Raw genomic sequence first — 24,847 nt, forward strand, 5'->3', positions numbered from 1 at the left:
CTTTAAAAATTACTGTAATTGTAAATTACGTTACCCTGACATACAATGTGTACAGACAAGGCACTAAAATGATTTAGGGGACCAAATAAAATAAATAAATAAATACATCTCACTCCCACAGGGATTGTGAAGACATGATTAGACCAGTTAAAGCACCCTCAGAGGCATTTAAGCCATCATTCTTCCTTCACTCCATATACGAACATAACAGGAAGAAGGTTTAATAACTGGTCCAATGGACAGAACCTTCTGACATGCAATTCATGGTGGTTTGCTGAGTATAGATGTAGCTACAAATGTAGAACTGCTGGCTCTAGAGCAGTTAAAACTGACAAGTGACCTACAAGTGTTTGTAACATTTCAAGAGAACCTAAGTCACAAAGAACAGGTGGTCTAAGCAAGACTATGTGTATTGCAAACAACTGGAATGAGTGAAGAACAGTAGGAGCATGAACAGCATGAGGACATGCAGAGTATTTGATTTGCAGCCCAGCCATAATGCAGAACCCAGTATGGAATCCTTTACTGGCAAACATGACATAAACAGAGAACTGATGACCCATGTAGTTTGCATGGTAAGGGTGCTACATGAGGCACATGATGCAATACTGAAAGGACATGGCTGATGGCATGTGACTATTCATCACACTGAAAAGCATGCTTGTAGAAGAACAGGAATAGGGACGTTGAACAGTATGTACAACATTGTGTGTATTGCATTCCCCTTGCTGAACACTTGAGAGCCAGAGTATCCTTACAGTGTTCACTGGAAGCAGACAAATCATTTTGGATGATTGGGGTAGACATTTATGGTCCATTTGCACAAAGACTTGCTCAGAATACATACATTCTAATGACAACTGACCAAGTCTCATTATATTTGGCTGTGGTGACCATACTGGACCAAAGAGCTGAGACCTTCACGACAGTATGATATCACAATGGTTACTGAAGATTTGAACACCTAACACTGTTGACACAAACCATGGTTCAACAGTCATGTCAAAATTGCTGAAGCAACTGGGCAGACTGCTTGTGATAAAAAATTATGAACTAGTGTCTGAATATAAAGGTCATATTGAGATGGTACATTGGAACCACAGGAAAGATGCTCAGCCATTGGGTAAATGCCCAACACAATAACAGATGTGCTCCCATGCGCACCGGCTACATGGGTGCACTGAGGCTCAAGCACCCACATACATAATCTTGTGGGTGCGCTGCACCCACAAAAGTTTTAGTTTGATAAAAATTAAATAAAATAAATATTGCTCATTTGCCTTTATAAAAAAGTAATGAATCATTAAAACAGTGAGATGAAAGTTAAAATTTAAAACCTCTAAAACATATCTGTGTATTTCAGATGTCTTTTAGCAAAGGCAACCATGGAACACACTCCCCCATTCATTGCCTTTTATAGGCCAAGTTGAAGGCGCTGTGAATGGAATCCCGTCCTTTTGGCTTGCTTTCATGTTTCCTTACAAGTGACAGGCTACAATACATCCATTTCATTTGTCAACAACTGTTTTGAAATATCTGCTTGCCAATATTGAGCAATAATAAAGAATAATCTGAGATACAAAGAAGCCGATTGTTACAGACAGCTTCAATAGTTATTTTTTTCTTAAACATAACAGCAATGTGGTTTGAGATTTCAGTGAAATTGCTTTTATGTAATCTGGATTGTTACTGTTTTGTTTGTTGAGACAATGGCTTTGACGGATGCAGTGGCTTACATTGTAGACTGAAGACGTGTTACCGCATTAATAGCCAGTACAAAGAAGAGGGCCTACTGATGGGATGTATGGAACTAAAGCTCTTCACCAGCCAAAAATTTTCAGTTTTTAAATGTTGCATGATTACTGAATGCATGTGGAAAGCTGAAACATAATACTGAGTACTGCTTCTATACATACTTTCAAATTCGGACAGTTTCCTATATATAATTGAAATGAGTTTAATTTTTAATGACATTTATCAGTATTAATAATTTTCGTTTAATACTTTGAATATATTAAATCAATTATGTCTTTGTTTTATTACATGGGATTTTACAACACAGTCCATTAAATTTCTATTTCTACTTGCTGTAATGGAAGTTGTGTTAGTTAATAATAGGTTATACATTTTATGTTAGGGGGTCAGGATTTTTATTTTTGCAGGCGGGCCCATAGTGTGTACGTTATGCCTCTGAGTCTGTGGGCTGTCCATGTACAATCAAACCCAAGTTTGATCTCATTTCTGTTGCTTTTAAGCCAGCTGTGTTACCAACTGACCTAGGGCAGTCTCAATGTATGCTTCTAGTACTGGTATATTTTCCTTCATCACAGCACAGATCTTCATGACACAGGCAGAGTTCATAAAATAATATAAATGAAAGGTAATATTTTAAAAAATATCAAGACTCCCCAGGAAACATTCTGCCATTCATATGCAGCCACAGAAATTTTGTAAAGTTGGTGCCCTTGTGTACTCCTGCCCTATGTAGAAACTGCCTGTAATTCTGAAGTGCATGACATCACAGGATTCTTCCTAAACAGAGTTAGCTACAGCAGGAAAATGCCCCAGATTCCTGTTTTCTTCATGTGGGACATAAAATACACAACAGTAGTTTCCGGCTGTTATATCGTGAGTCTTGCTTTTATTGTGGTTTGTTACACTACAATGGCAGGCAGCGAGGTTGGTGCAAGATTACAGCTGTCGTCTCTATTTATAGTGTTAGAGTGTTTTAATATTTTAAAGGCCTCTCTAATCTTGCCTGACAAAGTCTTGCTGAATTTTATTTTCTTCAAGCAGTCTTTTTGGTGGTCAGCCACCAGTAATTTGTTATGCTACCCAGGCTGCTGTGTAGCACTTTGAGTGCAGGAGAAGATAGGCTGAACACACTGCACTGCAACTAAACAGAATGTAACATTTTTGGTCACATCGTCCATTCATTTCTTTACCATTATTTATACAGTAAAATCATCAGTTTTATTAGGAGATTGTGGACAGAATTTCCCACAGCTGCAGCCGGGCACCTCTTGTGAGCTCTAACTGGTGCTGGAGCATAGCGTCAATGATCTAGCATGTTGGGAATGGTGTGGTCACAAAATATGATGAAGCAGCTAGCTCCTGAAGATATAATGAAGTTAGCTGCTAAGTCATTTAACCAGTGTCATTAAAAATTTGAGTAAAATGGAATACAATTATAAACAATAATGGGAAAGCCTCAAACTAGATCGATAATACAGTAAATTTATTACTTTAAACTAATCACAAATTTGCTGGCACCTTCATGTAGAGGATCTCCAAGCTCCTTCTGAGACACATTGCTTGTTGAAATTGACTGCCAGTGCCACCCTCATGAAACTGACTGCTAATAATATAAAATACACAAATATTTGCAGAAGGTACCATCCCTACTAAATAAAGAAACAGTAACAGCTGTCATGCAATGATCTATTGGAAGCTTGAGTGTTCGGAGATGTTGGCACTGAGTCATGCAAATGCAACCAACAGTATGTAATGTCCAATTCACTATTCTTCAGCAGACAAAGTGCCAGTTGGAGTTAGGATTATGTATCTCCACATTAGTGGTAGTATCACAATCGATTTTATCGCAACATAAGTGAATTCTGGACGAAGATGTACATTGCTGTGGAGTGCAGATAGCTAGTTTACATTTGTGAAGTTCTTTTTCAAGGTTTCAGTGCAATTTATTACTCTTAATAAACATCACGTTATGGCATACTCGCACGGTAATTTCCTAGTTAAATATACCCTTTTCATAATATTGAAGGGTCCTCTACTTCATTTTTTAAAATTAAATTAGCATATTCATCTGTAAGGATAGTGAAAGAACAAAATAAGCATGGAAATCACAAACATCAACTTCACCTCAATTCATGGGTGGTGCTCCAAGCCAAGAGTTACAGCAAAATACGAGATAAGGATACATACAAATGTTTCCCAGAATAGCCCTACATTAATAGTGTTTACAAAGAGTTCACCCCCAAGCATCAAAAGACTGATGGAGTGGGCAAAAAGGAAGCAGGAGATTAGTTACAAAGTATTTATCACTAATACAACTATCGTACTTAAAGATCTATCATGGACACAGTTTCCATCCCTACGTCACTCCAGAGATCACTCTACTGCAAGCAACACTGACATCTCTACTCAGCAGCGTAACAAAAGAATTGGAAGTATCTATATTGTACTGTTCATAAGCACATTAAGGTGCACAGCTCCTGAATTAGGTTTCTGGACAGTATCAATAAACCAATCTACAGCTATCAGAGTTTCTCCATTTGACTAAAAACATTTTCCAGCTACAAACTGCTTTATATGTGGGAATACATGGACAAATCCCTTCAGCTTTCTCATTATCAAAGAACTTGATTGGGCCGGTACCCTATTATGAAAGCTTTTTTCCATTTCTTTCATTTTACACATAACCTCATATACTTTTTAAACAAGCTGGACCAGAAGACTTGTGTAGTGTTTGCCAGTTATTGTTATGATCTATGCATGGTAATTCCCATAAACGAAACCAACATCACCTTCTCCAATGCACTTGCACCAGCTATTTCCACTGCTTTGATATCCTATTCATTTCTGTTATGAAGTGGCAGACTTGTGACTTAGGTACTGTGACTAATATTTGCTCAAAATCATACTGATTTTTTATTGGCAAAATTTTATTAAGAAATTTGTTTTCATCATTGTGTGGAACAAAGATTGTAATGTTTGCCTTTGGTGTTTATGGTGAAAAATAATATCCAGATTCAGTATCTTACAGTGATCTCTCCTCATGAAGTCACATTGTAATTCATACTTTCAGTTTTTGGTAACTACTTGCAGGCAAAGGATCTATTTTATCATTCAGGTACTGAATATTGTACTGGGGAGGATGGGAGGCCCACACCTTCAAAGAGGTGAAAACTGGAGACAATTTGAAACAAGTACAGAAAGGTTACTTGGCAGACTGTTTTGTGTGGCAATCTGCAAATCCCACCATTTCAACCTACTGCTCAATTTCATCAAACATACTTTAATTTCCTGGGAAGTTTCTCAAATTCAGTATAAAAAAATCACAATAATCCTTTTTTCCATTTATCAGAACTACATACAAACCAGTTGCAATGGTGGTGTGCATGTCAATCAGGCGTTTTTTCTCCATCAGTTGTGGCAACGAGTTCACAGCAGATGTAAGTTTCGCTGTGTTATCCGAAACCATTGAAAAGGCAGCATCGCTTTCATTGTCTATTCCCTGAAAGATTTGATCAAGTAAAAATAAAAATTTTAATTAAGTACAGGCAGCAATTAATCATAATCAGAGTAACTGCTCTATCATTTGGGAGTAAAAACATTTCATTTACGTCATAAATGAATTATGAAAAGTCGACAAATCTCTATACACAATGAAGTTGCTATTAAAATGATGAACAATGAAATTATGTCACACCATATTCTAAGTGTAAGAATGACATCAATTGTACCACCACTGAAACCATTGTGTTCACTTAGTTTCCCAGTCCCTGAATATATCTTTTAATTGTTCAGATTTTAAGATAAGAATTTTGTAAACCTCACTGATGAATAAGCATGTTCTACACTACATAAATAATTTTTCACCATAAATTTATCTGCTCCATGCACAACACTATTTTCAGTGTGATGAATCCACTGAAAAGTACAGTCTGGTAAATAATACATTAAATAGCTAAGAAAGAAGGACACCACAAGTTTTATAATTCTCCATTCCAGCCCAGAAACCACTCTTCTTACAGCAGACATCTGTGTGGCAATGACAGTATGCATTAGCCATATTGTATAACAACTGTTGCGCAACCCCACTTGGTGAAACATATGACACCGCAGTGACAAGACAAGAAAGGTACGATAAAATAAAGTCATATAATTAATTTTTTGTATGTTTGCTGGTACATGTCTGCAGTGCCGGTACACATGAAAATCCCCATCCCATATTGGCATAGCAGGCTACTGGTGGGGCCAAAAGAAAATGGAGCAGCCCATTGATGAAATGGAGTATGGGCTGGTGATTAGTCTTCTGCATTTGAAAGGGAACAACACTGCAACAATGGATGCTGAGTTGATGGAAATGTACGGCAACAATGCACCATCATATGACATGGTGGTTAGGTGGTGCGGATGGTTCCAGTGTGGTCAAACAAGTCTGATTGACATAGAATAAAGTGGCTGACCATTTTCCTGTGTAGAACCAGAGAAGCAGAAGTACTGGTGCTTGAAGACTGACATATCACTATTGAGGCAATGCTGGAAAAAGTGAGAAACAGTCATCAACCAGTTTTCAACATCTTGCGTGATATTTTGGACATGATAAAGGTCGCTGCTCACTGGGCTCCACGATTGCTCATACTCATTCAATATTTGCTGCATAAAGGCAGCAGTGGAAATGTTGCAGCTGTGTCGTGCCAATTCACATGATTTCTTTGGTCACTTAATGACCTTGAATGAGTGCTGGGTGTATCACTCTGACATCAGACAAAAGTTCGAAGCAAGCTACGGAAATCTGTGGATTCAAAATTGCTGAAAAAAGTATAGACCTAACCATAATCCGGTATGATGATGCTGGGTGGTTTTGGGGCTGCCATGAAATGATGTTAACAGATTATGCACATACTGCCACCTTCCCCATATATTCTCCTGATATGGCATCCAATGCTTCATCACATTTCCTCAAATGAACATATCATTGCATGGCACTACTATCTTTGTCAATACTGCATTACACAAATCATTTACACTGGTTGCACTATAGAGGAGCCTCTGGAAAGAAATGCAATAAAAATGAAAGAAATTAAATATTATAGTGGTAATATAAACCAAATTATAACCATCCTCATTATCATTATGGTTTATGCCTGTGGGCCTGTTCCTTCTTGAAGGGCAATTATACTCCTAAGAAATTAAGGATCTTCTTACATTCTATTAGAACACATTTTAGTAAAATTCTTGGAATTCTGTTAATGTCTACCAATTCAATACTTTTTTCCATTTTGTTTATTGCCTTATATTCCATCATTTATACAGAAAATGTTTAGTTATTGTTGTATATCAATCTTATTTTTATACAAGTGTGTCTAGTCTGCCACACATCTTAAAAATTTGTTTCATCAATTTCTAATTTTTTTATTCTCTCATCTATTTATTGTCCAGCTCTCCAGGTGTTTGTTAATACTGGAACTGCCTTCACCTTACAAAATTTTATTTGTGTTAATTTATGAGCTTTCTCCCTTAACATTCTGTTAAATATAGCATAGACAAAAAAATGCTGATTTTATTTGTAATCTCCACTTTCTCACAGAAAGGTTAAGTTGTATGTTGTTGTTGTTGTTGTGGTCTTCAGTCCTGGGACTGGTTTGATGCAGCTCTCCATGCTACTCTATCCTGTGCAAGCTTCTTCATCTCCCAGTACCTACTGCGACCTACATCCTTCTGAATCTGCTTAGTGTATTCATCTCTTGGTCTCCCTCTACGATTTTTACCCTCTACGTTGCCCTCCAATACTAAATTGGTGATCCCTTGATGCCTCAGAACATGTCCTACCAACCGATCCCTTCTTCTAGTCAAGTTGTGCCACAAACCTCTCTTCTCCCCAATCCTATTCAACACCTCCTCATTAGTTATGTGATCTACCCATCTAATCTTCAGCATTCTTCTGTAGCACCACATTTCAAAAGCTTCTATTCTCTTCTTGTCTAAACTATTTATCATCCATGTTTCACTTTCATACATGGCTACACTCCATACAAATACTTTCAGAAACTACTTCCTGACACTTAAATCTATAATCAATGTTAACAAATTTCTCTTCTTCAGAAACGCTTTCCTTCCCATTGCCAGTCTACATTTTATATCCTCTCTACTTCGACCATCATCAGTTAGTTTGCTCCCCAAATAGCAAAACTCCTTTACTACTTTAAGTGTCTCATTTCCTAAAATAATTCCCCCAGCATCACCCCACTTAATTCTACTACATTCCATTATTTTGGTTTTGCTTTTGTTGATGTTCATCTTATATCCTCCTTTCAAGACGCTATCCATTCCGTTCAACTGCTCTTCCAAGTCCTTTGCTGTCTCTGACACAATTACAATGTCATCGGCGAACCTCGAAGTTTTTATTTCTTCTCCATGGATTTTAATACCTACTCTGAATTTTTCTTTTGTTTCCTTCACTGCTTGCTCAATATACAGAACGAATAACATCGGGGAGAGGCTACAACCCTGTCTCACTCCCTTCCCAACCACTGCTTCCCTTTCATGCCCCTCGACTCTTATAGCTGCCATCTGGTTTCTGTACAAATTGTAAATAGCCTTTCACTACCTGTATTTTACCTCTGCCACCTTCAGAATTTGAAAGAGAGTATTCCAGTCAACATTGTCGAAAGCTTTCTCTAAGTCTACAAATGCTAGAAATGTAGGTTTGCCTTTCCTTAATCTAGCTTCTAAGATAAGTCGTAGGGTCAGTATTGCCTCACGTGTTCCAATATTTCTACGGAATCCAAACTGATCTTCCCCTAGGTCGGCTTCTACTAGTTTTTCCATTTGCCTGTAAAGAATTTGCGTCAGCATTTTGCAGCTGTGACTTATTAAACTGTTAGTTCAGTAATTTTCACATCTGTCGACACCTGCTCTATTTGGGATTGGAATGATTATATTCTTCTTGAAGTCTGAGGGTATTTCGCCTGTCTCATATATCTTGCTCACCAGATGGTAGAGTTTTGTCTGGACTGGCTCTCCCAAGGCCGTCAGTAGTTCTAATAGAATGTTGTCTACTCCCGGGGCCTTGTTTCGACTCAGGTCTTTCAGTTCTCTGTCAAACTCTTCATGCAGTATCATATCTCCCATTTCATCTTCATCTACATCCTCTTCCATTTCCAGAATATTGTCCTCAAGTAAATCGCCCTTGTATAGACCCTTTATATACTCCTTCCACTTTTCTGCTTTCCCTTCTTTGCTTAGAACTGAGTTTTCATCTGAGCTCTTAATATTCATACAAGTGGTTCTCTTTTCTCCAAAGGTCTCTTTAATTTTCCTGTAGGCAGTATCTACCTTACCCCTAGTGAGACAAGCCTCTACATCCTTACATTTATCCTCTAGCCATTCCTGCTTAGCCATTCTGCACTTCCTGTCGATCTCATTTTTGAGACGTTTGTATTCCTTTTTGCCTGCTTCATTTACTGCATTTTTATATTTTCTCCTTTCATCAATTAAATTCAATATTTCTTCAGTTACCCAAGGATTTCTGCTAGCCCTTGTCTTTTTACCTACTTGATCCTCTGCTGCCTTCACTACTTCATCCCTCAAAGCTACCCATTCTTCTTCTACTGTATTTCTTTCCCCCATTCCTGTCATTTGTTCCCTTACGCTCTCCCTGAAACTCTGCACAACCTCTGGTTTAGTCAGTTTATCCAGGTCCCATCTCCTTAAATTCCCACCTTTTTGCAGTTTCTTCAGTTTTAATCTACAGTTCATAACCAAGTTGTATATTAGGCAATAGAAAATCCAGGATGGAATAATGACAATATTACAAAATAACAGATTGCTACTCAACAAAAAGACTGTCCAACAAGCAACATTTTGCCCAAAAAGGCCTTCATCAGAATTAGACAAAATACACAATCACAACTCACACACATTATCACAGTCTCTGGCTGCTGAGGCCAGACTGCGAGCAGCAGCACATGAGAGGCGATGCAATCTGGGTGGGGAGAGGGGGGGGGGGGAGATAAGGAGGAGGGAGGAGGGAGGAGGGATAGCAGGATAGGGGTCGGGAATGGTAAAGTGCTCCTTGTGGTGGCATACGGGGATGAGGTGGAGAGTGGGTAGGACAGTTGGTGGGGAGGAAGGGGCAGTAGAAAAGAAGAGAAGTAAAAAGAGTGTGGCTGCATTGATGGAATACAGAGCTATGTAGTGCTGGAATGGGAACAGGGAAGGGGAGGGGTGGGTAAAGGACAATGACTAATGAAGGTTGAGGGCAAGAGGGTTACAGAAACATACGATATATTGGAGCAAGAGTTCCCATCTGCACCATTCAGAAAAGCTGGTATTAGTGGGAATGACCCAGATGGCACAGACTGTGAAGCAGTCACTGAAATGAAGAATGCTGTGTTGGGCACCGTGCTCAGCAATTGGGTGGCCATTCATGTGGACAGACAACTTGTTGGTTGTCATGCCCAAGTAGAACACAGCACAGTGATTGTAGCTTAGTTTGTAGATCAATTGACTGGTTCCACAGGTGGCCCTGTGTTTGATCGGACCAGTGATGCTTGTGACCCCACTGGAATAGATGGTGGTGGGAGAATGTATTGTTTTGTTTTAGGGCACAAAAACAACTAGGGTCATACACATCCATGTCAGAACTGTCGAACATGAAGACAAAGACAGGAGTTAAAAATGACTACAAGTTAATCCTAATCGACAGAAGAGAAGACAGCTAAAACCAGGGATGAGGAGAAAGGTCTATAAAATACGCCATTGGTAAATGGAGGTCCTGAACTAAAAATTAAATGACCTTCGCCATATTGCTACGAAGAATAACAAATAAAACGCAGTCAACAGCCTGTGCATCGTCCACTAAAATAGCCAATAACTCACACGGCAAACACAAACGAGAACATAACTGGTTACAAAACGCATTCTGTCAGGAAATGGTGGACCATCACAGGTTAAGTGCAATGAGCACCAAGTGGTAGAAGAGCACCACTTAACAGATGGCAATGACTAAAAAGACAGGGCCTGATACGCAACCTAATTAAAATGATCTTCTCATGGCGAGAGGGCTGAGAGGAGGTTGTGCAAGCTGCTGGGAGAGGCTTAATAACACAGAGCTTGTTCCCATGAAGGGAGGACCAGTGATGACGCAAAGTGACACCACCTGCTGACACATGGCAAACAGAGAGACCGTAGGAGGGAATGTAAGAACTAGCAGGCTGAGGTACAAGGACTCAAGCCTTGGTAGCAGCGTCAGCTGCCTCGTTTCCTGTCAGACCAATGTGACCAAGAACCCACATAAACATCACAGTGGCACCATGAAGAGTGAGCAAGTGACAGCTTTCCTGGATCCACTGCACTAAGGGATGGATAGTGTGCAGTGCACAGAGGCTTTGAAGGGTACTGAGAGATTCGAAGCAGATGACGCAATTGAAAAGTCTGTGCCACCATATGTACTGTGTGGCCTGATACAGGGTGAAGCACTCTGTTGTAAATAATGAGCAGTGTTCAGGAAGCCGATACCAAAAAGCATCAATGACAATGATGAAGGCACACCAGACACTGCGGTCAGTCCCAGAGCCATCCGTATACACATAGGTACAATCGCGAAGTTTTGTGTGAAGGTCGTGAAACTGAAGGCAACACAGCGAGGCTGGAGTAGTGTCCCTAGGAAGTGAATGAAGGCCAAGGTAATCATGGGCCACCCCATGAAGCCAAGGTGGTGAAGGTGCATGGGGTGTGAAGTTAAGCTGCCGCAGCAAGAGCGAAAGCGAACTCCAGGAGGTAACAGAGAAGAGGGACGTGCCCCATACTGGCGATCAAATGAGTCCTTGAAGAAGGAGGCATATGATGGGTGGCCATGCATGGCACAAAAATGTCTTGCATATCTGCTGAGGAGGATGTCATGGCGGTAGGACAGCAGTAGTTCACCAGCTTTTGCGTACAGACTCTCAGTCGGGCTAGTGTAGAAGGTGCCAGTGGCCAAAAGGATGCCACCATGGTGGTTAGTGTTGAGGCGGCATAACAGGGACTGATGTGCAGATGCATAAACGAAACACCCATAGTCTAGTTTCAAATGGACAAATGACAAACAAATGGAGGATGGTTCGATCTGCCCCCACCCCCCACACACACAAAGTACTACCAAGGACACGTAAAACACTGATTGACCACATACAGCAGGCTGCCAGGTAAGACATGTGGGAAGACCAACAAAGCTTCCTATCAAGCTTCAATGAATGGAAGAGCAATGGGCCCAAGATGTAAAGACGGTGGAAGAAACCAATTGTGCCACCAGAAATTTGTACAAACGGTTTTGTCACTGGAAAAATAAACCATTGTGGATGTTCCATGAGTAAAGACAATCAAGATAGCGCTGAAGATGCCCCTCAATGAGACAAGTCCAGAGAACTGCAATAGATGGCAAAATCTTCAACAAAAAGGGAGCCGAAGATGCCATACAGGAGACAGGCCATTATAGGGTTAATGGCAATAGCAAAGAGGATGATGCTCAGGACAGAACACTGAGGCACACCATTTTTCTGGATAAAGGCGTCCAAGAAGACAGAACCCACGTTTACATCAAAAACTCTGTCTTTTTAAAACTCCTCACGGAAACAAGGCATGTGGCCATGGAAACCACACATGTAGAGAGTACAGAAGAACCAGTCCTCCAGCAGGTGTCTTAAGCTTTTTCCAAATTGAAAAACATGGCCACAGTCTGGGATTTCTGCATAAAATCATTCATGATATGGGTGGACAAAGTAATGAGATGGGGCATGAATCATACATTCCATCACCTTGCAAACATGGATGGTGAGAGAAATGGGGCAGCATCTAGAAGGAAGGTGTTTGTCCTTACTGGGATGGGTATGACAGTGGCTTCACACCAGCATCTGAGAAATACGCCAGATGTGATTGTACATATAAAGCAGGAAGTGCTTGCCCACAAGAGAAAGGTGTTGCAACATCTGAATGTAAACATCGTCTGGCCCTGGGGCGGAGGATCGGGATGAAGTGAGAGCATGATCTAGATTCCTCATAGTACAGGTGGCATTGCAGCATGCATGATTTAGAGAGGAGAAGGGTATCTCTCAAGCCTCCTCCACTCGTTTCTGATGGAGGAGGGCTGAATTATCGTGAGAGGAGCTTGAAATCTCCACAAAATGGCGGCCCAAGGTGTTGGAGATAGCAATAGGGTCCACTATGACATGATCTGCTACTGTCAGGCCGGTATTTGGGAAATGGATATTGGTCCCAGAGCGTCATCAGAGATTGGTCCACACGGTGGAAGAGGGAGCGGAACTATTAAAAGAACTGGTGAATGAAATCCAGCTAGCATTTTTGCTATCCCAAAGAATGCAATGACACTGTGCACACAACTGTTTATAATGAATGCAGTTTTCCATCGTATGACGATGGCTAAGAATGTGGAGAGCACATCTCAGCACGCAAACTATGTCGCGGCATGCCTCAGTCCACCAAGGTTTGTCATAGGTTGCCAGAGAGGAGTAAAGCCTCCAGTCGGCCTCAGTAAGCTGCCATTTGGGGCTGCAAATAGGTGCGACAGGATTCAGCAAACACTTAGCACACGGGAAATGGTCGATCGAGTGTGTCAGAGAGAACACACCACTTGAGATGATGGGCAAGCTGGGCAGTGCAGAAGGATAGGTCCAAATGGGAATGTGTGTGTATGAAGCCTGAAAGGAACGTGGGTGCTCCTGCGTTAAGGCAGAGGAAGTTAAATTGATTGGGAAGCTCAGCCAAGAGTGCAACTCTCGGACAGGTTGTGGGAGAACCCCAAAGGGTATAGTGCACATTAAAGTCATTGAGCAGCAAAAAGGGATGAGGCAGCTGCCCAATAAACTGGAGGACGTCTGTCCTGGTGACATCGAATGATGGAGGGATGTAAATGGTACAAAGGCAAAAGGTCAAGTGAGGAAGGAAAAGACAAACTGCAACAGCTTGAAGGCAGTTAGAGAGATGGGTTGACAATAAACATCATCCAGCATGAGCAGCATGACTACTCCATGAGATGGAGTGCAGTCCTCTGGAGGGAATGTCAAAACAGACTGGGAAGAAATGCGAGAACTCAAAGCAGTTGTGAGAAAGCAATTTTACTTCCTGGAGTAAGAGAACAAGCAGATGTTGCAATTCTAAGCACAGCTGGAAATCCTCATTGTTTGATTGAAGGCCACAATCGTTCCACCGAAGGAAAGTCATAACAAAGAAAGGGAAGGAGCAAAAAATTGAAGAGATGTCACCTAGGCGGCTGCCAAGTGCCAACCCTCAAAGACTCACTGCTTCAGGGCACAGAGGCTGGAGGAGCCTGCTCCATGGATCTACAGAGGCATCAGCATTCTCCCTCTGTCGAGCTGCAGAGTCCGGGACAGAAAAATGGACAGCGGTGTGCACCGGTGACATGGAGGTTGGCCAGGCGAGGGTATCACATGGCGACACCGCCAAAAACGACCTTCGAGTCGGTGAAAGAGAAGACTGTTTGCCTTTGTTTGACTTCTTGGAGCATTTCTGGTTGGCAGAGGAAGACTCAGATGATTGTTGGTTGGAGGGATGTAGGAAGTCTTCACGGGAGTATTTCTTCTGTTCTTTCTGGCCTGCTGGTTGTGTAGCAGGCAACTTCAGTCTGGGAGGTGAATGTTGGGTGGCTTGTTGCACAGCTGGACAAAGAGATGGCGATGCTACCATGAGATTGGGTGATTTCCCAACTGCAGTGCCGAATTTTAGGTTACATGTCTGCGTGGCCATCTCCTTCATGGAGTGTGATGTAGCATGAACAATACTGTAAGTGCCAGATGGTAGAACACAGGGTTTATGGCTAGCCAACAACTTGCGAGTGACAGGGTAAGGCACTTCTTCCTTTATCCGGATCTCCTGGACAGCTCACTCATCAAGATACATGGGACAATCTTAAGGGGAGGTGGCATGGTCACCATTGCAGTTGATACAGCGGGGGGAGAGGTGAACAATCGCCATTGTGTGCATCCCTACCACAGGTTACACATTTGGCCAGGTGTCAACAGAATATTCGAGTGCGGTTGGCTGAAACAATGACACTGGTAGCCATGCATCAGGTTTGGAATGTACTGTCAGAATGAAATAACTTCATTGCCTGCTTTGATCTTGGATGGAAGCACCACTCTATCAAAGGTGCGAAAAGGAGTGCATATGGGCACTTAGGATGCATCTACCATTTTCATCACCCAATGGATGGCAATGACATCCATATCAGAGAGTTGTGTTTGGATTTCTGCCTCTATCAGACCATTGAGCAGCCTAGTGCAAATAACACCACAGGAAGAATTCAGAATTCTATGGGACTTAACACGAACAGGATAGCCATGGAGAAGTGAAGTGGCACACAATTATTGTGCTTAAAAATCAGAAGTGGTCTCCAAAAGCAAAGTGCCATTGCATAAATGAGAGCAGGATTTCACCAGGCTGGCAATTGCATCAACACCATTCTGAATAAGAAACGGATTTACCTTCGCAAAGGATTGACTGTCTTCAGTACGCGAAATCACGAGGAAACATGGTGCAGCTGGGAGGGTCTTTGAATTGTGAGCTTCATTCCATTTACATTTGGTAGATGTGGATTGCGAAGATGAAGATTGGCTCATTGCAAGAAAATCCCCCATAATTGCCGGTATCTCCGATGGTGACCTCCTTCCAACTGACCCCCCCCCCTCCCCCCAGGGGTTGGTTTAAAAAGGGGGAGGGGTGCAAGGGAACCGAACTGTGAGGTCATTGGTCCCTTGTTTGCAATGGAACAATTACACAAGGGAAAGAAGAAAACAAAGAAGACGTACGGCACAATAACAGGAGAAAGGAAGAACTAGAAGAACGGCAGAAGGACAACAAATACTACAATGGACAAAACTGGACAAGAAAACCAGAGAGAGACGCAAGAAACAGCGAGAAGAGATTAAAAACAAGAAAACAGACTACCGTGGCAGTCTGACCATGAGGATAAAAAAGAAGAAGCCAGCCACTCTGCAACACATTAAAACCTCCACCGTAAAAGCACTACCGTGGAGGACACAGAGGGACAAAGGACACGCGCTAAAACTCAGATCAAATGATAAAACCCACCCTCACAAGTAAAATGTAAAACTAAAGCTGCTGTTGAGGCACTGTCACCCAACACAGAAGGTAGGGTGCTGGGAAAGTTAAAAGTCCGCCACAGAACAGCTAAAAGTGGGCAGTCCAGCAAGAGGTAGACGACTGTCATTTGGCAGCCACAGAGACACTGAGGTTGGTCCTCGCGACAGAGGAGGTAACCACATGTGAGTCACGTTTGGCAAATGCCCAATGTGGGGCTAACAAAAGACAACTGATTCCCTGTGAGAAACCCACAGGGAAGACTTCCACACATTCACAGTCTCCTTAATGACACACAGTTTGTTGTGCATACTGTTATGCCACTCCGTCTCCCAAAGCCAAAAAACCTTGAGGCTTAATACAGAACGCAGGCCAGTTTCAGAGATACCCATGTCCAGGAGTGGTTTCTGCGTAGCCTGTTTGGCCAGCCTGTCGGCAAGTTCGTTGCCTGGGATTCCGATGTGTACTGGGGTCCACACAAACATCACTGAATGACTGAACCATTCCAGGGCAGAGATGGAATCCTGGATGTTCGCTACCAAAGGATGGTGAGAGTAGCATGGTTGATAGCTTGTATGCTGCTCAGGGAGTCAGAACAGAGAAGAAACAACTCACCAGAACAAGAACAAATGTACTGAAGTGCGCGAGATATGGCCACAAGCTCTGCAGTGAATACACTGCAGCCAGCAGGCAAGGAATGCTGTTCAATATGGTCTCTGTGGACACAAGCGAAGCCAACATTACCATCAGCCATTGAGTCGTCGGTGTAAACAACTTCAGAGCCCCGGAACACATCAAGAATAGAGAGGAAGTGACAGCGGAGAGTGGTGGGGTTAACAGAGTCCTTAGGGCCATGTAAAGGATCCAAAAGAAGCTTCGGCCGAGGTGTAAACCGTGGAGGTGTATGTGACTGGACCTCAAGTAGAGGTGGTAAAGGGAAGGACTCCATTTCGGAGAGAAGGGATCGCACGTGAACTGCAATCATGAGCCCTGACCTGGGCCGCCGATGCAGGAGATGCAGATGGGAAAAGGAGATGGTAATCTCATATCCCTGTAATAGACCTAGATGCAAGACCTGTCCCATACATCCTACCACCACCACCTACTCCAGTCCGGTCATCACAAGCATCACCAATCCAATGAAAAGGAGGGATACCTATGAAATCAGTCATGTGACCTACAAGCTAAGCTGCAACCACTGTGCTACATGCTACATGGGTCTGACAACCACAATCTGTCCACATGAATGCCACCGGCAAACTGCGGCCAAGAAATAACTGGACCAACCAGTTGCTGACCATGCCTCCCAACAAGACATTCTTCATTTCAGCACCAACTATTCTGAATGTGCAGGTGGGAACTATAGCTCCAATATATCCTACATTTCTGTAACCCTCCTGGTCTCCACCTTCATTAATAATTGTCCTTTATCCATCTATCCCCTTCCCTGTTGCAATTCCAGCACTACACAGCCCTCCATTTGACCAATAATGCACCCTCACTCTTTTTTACTTCTCTCCTTTTCTACTGCCCCCCAACCCCCTCATCCTCCATCTAACCTCCCAAATGCACCTAGCTGCTCTACCCTATCTTCACCTCATCCCTCTATGCTCACACAAGCAGCACTTTATTGTCTCCCACCCCTACCCTGTTATCCCTCCCCCACCTCCTCCTTAACCCCACCGGCCAGATTGCTTCTCCTATCATGCGATGCTACTCGCAGTCTGGCCTTAGGAGCCAGAGACTGTGTTTGTGGTTGTGTGTGTGTTTTCTGTCTAATTCTCATGAAGGCCTTTTTGGCCGAAGACTTAATTGTTTGACAATATCTGTGACTCAGCATATATGCTATATAGTGAGTAGCAATCCTTCCTTTTATAATATTGTCACTAAAATATATATTAATACTTAGGGCCTAAGTAAATGAAATGGCATATTTGTTCTGTAATTTAATCACTTACAACTACACTCCTGGAAATGGAAAAAAGAACACATTGACACCGGTGTGTCAGACCCACCATACTTGTTCCGGACACTGCGAGAGGGCTGTACAAGCAATGATCACACGCACGGCACAGCGGACACACCAGGAACCGCGGTGTTGGCCGTTGAATGGCGCTAGCTGCGCAGCATTTGTGCACCGCCGCCGTCAGTGTCAGCCAGTTTGCCGTGGCATACGGAGCTCCATCGCAGTCTTTAACACTGGTAGCATGCCGCGACAGCGTGGACGTCAACCGTATGTGCAGTTGACGGACTTTGAGCGAGGGCGTATAGTGGGCATGCGGGAGGCCGGGTGGACGTACCGCCGAATTGCTCAACACGTGGGGCATGAGGTCTCCACAGTACATCGATGTTGTCGCCAGTGGTCGGCGGAAGGTGCACGTGCCCGTCGACCTGGGACCGGACCGCAGCGACGCACGGATGCACGCCAAGACCGTAGGATCCTACGCAGTGCCGTAGGGGACCGCACCGCCACTTCCCAGCAAATTAGGGACACTGTTGCTCCTGGGGTATCGGCGAGGACCATTCGCAACCGTCTCCATGAAGCTGGGCTACGGTCCCGCACACGGTTAGGCCGTCTTCCGCTCACGCCCCAACATCGTGCAGCCCGCCTCCAGTGGTGTCGCAACAGGCGTGAATGGAGGAACGAATGGAGACGTGTCGTCTTCAGCGATGAGAGTCGCTTCTGCCTTGGTGCAATGATGGTCGTATGCGTGTTTGGCGCCGTGCAGGTGAGCGCCACAATCAGGACTGCATACGACCGAGGCACACAGGGCCAACACCCGGCATCATGGTGTGGGGAGCGATCTCCTACACTGGCCGTACACCACTGGTGATCGTCGAGGGGACACTGAATAGTGCACGGTACATTCAAACCGTCATCGAACCCATCGTTCTACCATTCCTAGACCGGCAAGGGAACTTGCTGTTCCAACAGGACAATGCACGTCCGCATGCATCCCGTGCCACCCAATGTGCTCTAGAAGGTGTAAGTCAACTACCCTGGCCAGCAAGATCTCTGGTTCTGTCCCCCATTGAGCATGTTTGGGACTGGATGAAGCGTTGTCTCACGCGGTCTGCACGTCCAGCACAAATGCTGGTCCAACTGAGGCGCCAGGTGGAAATGGCATGGCAAGCCGTTCCACAGGACTACATCCAGCATCTCTACGATCGTCTCCATGGGAGAATAGCAGCCTGCATTGCTGCGAAAGGTGGATATACACTGTACTAGTGCCGACATTGTGCATGCTCTGTTGCCTGTGTCTATGTGCCTGTGGTTCTGTCAGTGTGATCATGTGATGTATCTGACCCCAGGAATGTGTCAATAAAGTTTCCCCTTCCTGGGACAATGAATTCACGGTGTTCTTATTTCAATTTCCAGGAGTGTATTTTAGTCCTTAAATATTGATTCCCCTGAAAGCCTGTCACCTTAGTTTTTATTCTAATATCTTTTTATTGCAATCGATTGTTGCATTTGTCCTTATAATGAATGCTGGTTTTGTTCAAATTTAAAATATCTTCGGATCTGTTAGAACAAATAAAAACAATGCAAAGTTTAGTCTTTGATAACTAATCTGATAGATAGGGTGAGGCGAAAGTACGGAAACACCCCTACAAAAGTTGAACAGTCTGAGGAATCACAATGGCGTCCATTATAGGCCATCTAGGACTGGTGCAAGAAACACATTCTCTGTCAGAGTTATTTCAATATCTTTCAAACAACAAAAGTTAATAATAAAAGTTAATAGTTTACAGTGACTAAATATTTTCACACTGAACCTCTGAAGTATCAACTTTTAAATGCTTAATGAGATTTCAACAAACGATATCTCAGATGATAGTGACACACTGTATCTATCATCCCCGAAAACTAAGCATCTCTATCTTTTTTATTTATTGACAATGATATCTTTCATCTCTGTTTCGTTAGACAAATCTTTTCCACATTCGGACAGCAAATGAACACACATCAGTATCTCTCATACTGATATATTTGTATTTTATTTAATGAACAGTTTATGACAAAAAACTGTGCTAATTTAAATGTGGTCAATCATGTGTGTTAGCAGACACCACAATTTAAGAGAGTGGCAGAAGATGCTTCTGTTAAGAAAGTGTAAATAATTGTGTAAATAGTATTTAGCAATAGTAGTCATTTAACATGAGTGCACTTGTGCAAGAATACTGGCTTATTTATTTATGTACCAACTATTACTTATACTTATGGTAAATGGTGTGTGTAACCGGAAGTTTATGACATTTATTTTATTTAACTATTGTTATAATATATTAGTTTAGGGCGGGAAGTAATCATGTCTGTAGAGCTTAAGGATGATGTATTTTTGGTTGGGGACAGCCTTCATCCAATGGGGAATAAGACAGTAACGAAACACTACAGGAGTCAAACTGCAGATGGACTTTTCGAGTAAAGAGCTCAAGGGAGCAAATCAGGACACTTTTATGTTTGTGCTGGAAGAAGACAGACCTGCCTGTGGTAACGCATACAACTTGGATGTATAACTGATAGATTTTGGGTGAGGATTTTAACTTTTGAGTACACTTTTACACTAGTTCTGGAAGAAAGCAGACTTGTTTGTAGTAATGTACATGATTTGATCATCTAGGTAATCAACTGTGGGTGGTGAACAGCTGTTACCATGCTTTAACTTCTGAAGGTCCTTTTACTTAAAAAGATTTGAATGTGTTCCTGAGCATGACTAACTTTTGTCATTTGATTTAGAGGACTGAGAACAGAAACACTATGAGTTACTATTCTTTGCATCTTGTGTTTAATTTGTGAATCATCATGTTGAACTCTGGCGTGTTTTGAGCTGGTGTATGGTGATTACAAAATGGACTTAGTTTTTGCTTATCTTTGATGACTATTTAGTTTGGGGATTTTGTTGCCATTCTCATAATGCTGTCTGTTGTGACTGACAATTCGCAATTTTTCACAAAAACAACTTTTATTGTTTTATTGGCGTAAGTTCACAAGGTTGATGACTGAACATACAAACGAAAGGTAACAATAACAAAAAAGTCTCCTAATTGAGGCAAACAAAAGTTCACTTCTAATTTTCCACAAAGGTTCGTGGTAACACACACACACACACACACACACACACACACACACACACACACACTGGTAACAGTCCAATTCCAAGACGAAGATGTAATCTTCAACAGTCACAGTATATGAGGTCGGCATCCGGCGTGAACTGAACTTCGGGCCTGGTTCTAGCCCCTATACAGCTGTCTCCAGCCAATCAGGTTTTGGTGTAGTGATACTTCCTGCAAGCTGTGGCTCGAGCTCCCCCCTGCAGGAAATAGTGCTTGGAATGTCTGTTTCCATTATTTTGTATGTAAATAGCCAGTGTTTACCATGATGCTTTTGGGTACGCCTTGGGCATAGACAACCTCATCCTCTGTGGTGTTATATGGGTTGCCGGCCCTCAGGGGCTACCTTGGCTCCGGTATAACACTGTCAATATAACTTTACTGCATTTGATAAAGGTATACGATTTGACCCTGTGACTACATCCTTTTTTTTTAATTTTTTTTTTAAGCCCAAGTATCTAAAGTATGGGTAACCACAAGTAAAGACACAACGGATTTGCAGTATGGGCTGCTGTTTGGGAGAGCAACTATTCTGCAGTAACCGTTAGCTACTGTCACAATTGGTGTTTTCTCATACGAAATATGAATTTAATCCCTTCAGCATTACAATTGTAATTCTTATACTTTATAATATTCTGCGATCAAGGCCACAAATCTATTGCACGATAAGCAGTTTGTGCGTTTATGTGTGTGTGTGTGTGTGTGTGTGTGTGTGTGTGTGTGTGTGTGTGTGTGTGGGGGGGGGGGGGGGGGGCTCTGAAGATAAGATTTTGCAGCAGTTGCTTGCATGAGAATGAGTAGCAAACATCACCTGTGGTGGAGAAGTTAGGCACAGACCTTCAAGAGAGAAGGAGAAGGCTACGTAGAGGCGTGCTAAGTCCAAGTATGCAGCGGCCAGCAGCAGCCGAGACCTTATGGCAGCGCAGTTGCTGCGGCAGCCACGGCAACATGGACTACCAGCAGCAACTCCGAGGCAATGGCAGTATCTACACTTTTGGTAGCAGCAGTACAGCAGATGCAGCCAATACGACCCACAAGTTAAGTACTTGCATCAGTAGCATTAACATGTGTGAAACCACGAGGCCATCATCAGTAATGGAGCTTTCACCAATTAAGCTATCACCCTGCCTGTGTGGCCAGTTAATCCAAGATCTGAATGTGAGAATGTGATAGTGTTAATAGAGACGATATTAGCGGGGTAGATATTCCAAGATCAGCAAAGGGAGACGTAATTTCAGATGATTCAATGGCATTGTTAAGGAAAATTCTAACAAATTTGAGCTCTGAAATCGGGGTAATGGGTAAGAAATAGGTTCAATGAAAACAGAGATAGCTTCAGTAGAGACAAATGTAGCAGAAAGTATAAAAGCTGAGATGAAGAAAATGAAATCTGATACAGAAGGCATAATTCATTCAAAATTAGAAGTTATAAGGGCAGAAGCAGACAAAACATCTAAGGAGTCAACACAGTGGGAAAAAAAATTGGGGTCAAGATGGAAAAGATACATGATGAACTGGGCAGTGAAGCAAAAATTTGTGTGTAGAGGCAAAAATGCCTTCGAGGATATGACCAGTAACTCTGTTAACAATTTGTTGGGTTGAGTAGCAGATTGTGAAAAGGAAGTGCTTAAAAATATAGAACATTTTGAATCAATATTAAATAAAGCTGTGCAGCATGAACAGCAGTTTAAAGACATGAGGGCAGAATTAAATTCTTTAGCAGCGGATCAGCTTAGTTCTGTGATAGCTGTTCCATGGTTTAACCAGGAATGACAAAGTGTTATGCAAATGATGAAAATTAGCATCCAGGTTATTTTATTGCTGTGGGAAAAGATGGCTTTTTGAGATGAATGTCAGGAGAGGCAATGATTAACTTCACTAAAAGACATCTCAAGGGCAATGTACAATCAGGTAAATTTAATGAACGCTTCATTTACTACCTATGATGTGTTCAGAGTTGTTTCCTGAACAAACTCTGGAGTGAAGGGAAACAAACACGACTTCAGAATGAGTTTCTAAATGAACCAGATTTCAAACACAGAAGTGGGCCAATGCAGGATTTTTGTGCGTGTTAACCAGCTAATTTGATGCAAATAAATCGCCCGTTGGGAGTGCTGATTGATATCACGGTGCTGAAGAGGCACTTACCAGAATATTTACAATGAAATCTTATCCACAACCCAACAAATTCCATTGATGAGTTTTTAGATTTTGCTGAGAAGCGTTAACAGGGATTGAAATTCAAGCCTTATACTGGGAACAGTACACAGGAAAATGGGTAACAGAATGGAAATATCCACAATAGTAATATCCACAATAATGATAGTGATCATAACAGAAATAATTATCACCATAATAATTATTATTATCAAAGAGAAAATGGAAACAAACTTTCATAATGGAAATCAAAACCAGGAACTAAGATATGAGGAGCGGAAACCTCATGAAATGCAATACCAGAATAAGAGGTCAAGAAACTTGAGATGACTGCATCTCAGGTCTGTAGGTGGTGAAATAAACTGGTGTTGAAAAGGACAAGTTATTTTAAAAATTCTATGGGTGTCAACAATGTGGCAAATAAGCCATAATACTGGAGATGGAAGATATAAGAAATAAAAATAAAATATGGAATAATTTTAAACAACACAACCATAAAGAGGGCAAAAGAAAGTTGGTAAAATGTGCTGAGAGATTCGATAAAGATGATAAGGGCCAGGAGAATTTATTTGGGAAGTGACTGATGGAATGAATTTATGTTTGCTGAGAGATTCTGTGATCAAAACAGAGGCAGAGGTGAACCTGAATTTGGCAGTGGTGGAATGTATGATAATTGTAAATGAGGCACTGATCAGTAGCAAGATAATTTTGTATCAGAGAAATTAAATGAAGCTATCTGTGAACGCGGCAAAGCAGTAGTCTCGTCAAGTGGAGATGAATTTTGTGGTACATCGACAGAAGTATGTGAAGGTATTTGTAAAGGTGGTGTAGCAATAGTCTTGTCAGCTTGTGACAAATTTTATTATTTATCAGTGGGACTGGGTGATTTATTGTTACAGGGATGTAAAGGTGATGTTTTATATGCTGGAGCTGTGAAGGTTGAAGCTATTGACCTAGATATCTTGCAGGAAAGTATTGGTGCATTTATTTCTATTGATGGAAGTGAACTGATGACTCTTGATAAAAGCATGAATTATGAGTGGATGTGGAAGGATGAATGTGAAAGTAATGTGATAGATACTAGATCAGAATGCAGTGTGTTGGAGTCATCTGAGAGTAGAGAAAATGTTACAGAGACAGTTCCGAATTTGGTGAAAATTGAATGTATTGTGAATGCTGATGTGGTGCAATGCAGTAGTGGCAATTTGTGTGTTGTATCGGAGGAGGCTGATGAAGTAATATGTGACGATCTTTACAATGTATCCACAGGTGTAATAGATGTTTTAAGTAATGAATCTTATGAGTATTTGATAGATGTTATGAAATTAATTGTGGTAAAGTTTGCAGTGATTTGGTGAATATAGGTAAGCACTTGTTTAAGAGAGACGAAGTTTTAAGTTCTGTGGTTGTTGTGAGAATGTTGCAGCTACAGATATCATTAATTCAGAGGACAGGAGCAGTAAATTTGATGCTTACGAGGATGATGAAATGATAGGTTTTGAGGGCAATTTAATTTCCATGGATGAGTTAGAGGTAGATCAGGAGAGTCTAAGAATGGATAATGAAAAGACAGTTATTCCAAAATTATAATGTGTACCAAAAATACGGAAGAGAAAGGAAGGGTCATTGAAAATGATCTTTTGAGGGAGCAGTGCTTAGAGAGGAGTGAAATTAAAAATGTGCAGCCTGTAAGTGAAGTGACTGATTTTGAAGA

The 24,847-nt window shown here is 41.9% G+C and overlaps 1 protein-coding gene across 1 annotated transcript in view; it reads right to left on the reverse strand.

Moving 5' to 3' along the window:
• LOC126092620 (protein sly1 homolog) overlaps positions 1–24,847 on the reverse strand; it is a 161,596-nt gene that overhangs the window by 50,457 nt on the left and 86,292 nt on the right. Inside the window, exon 9 of the mRNA XM_049908337.1 lies at positions 5,119–5,254. Within this exon, the coding sequence (XP_049764294.1) occupies positions 5,119–5,254 (136 nt within the window). The remainder of the gene's footprint in view (positions 1–5,118; positions 5,255–24,847) is intronic.

Source organism: Schistocerca cancellata, chromosome 7, assembly GCF_023864275.1.
Source record: "Schistocerca cancellata isolate TAMUIC-IGC-003103 chromosome 7, iqSchCanc2.1, whole genome shotgun sequence".
NCBI lineage: Eukaryota > Metazoa > Arthropoda > Insecta > Orthoptera > Acrididae > Schistocerca > Schistocerca cancellata.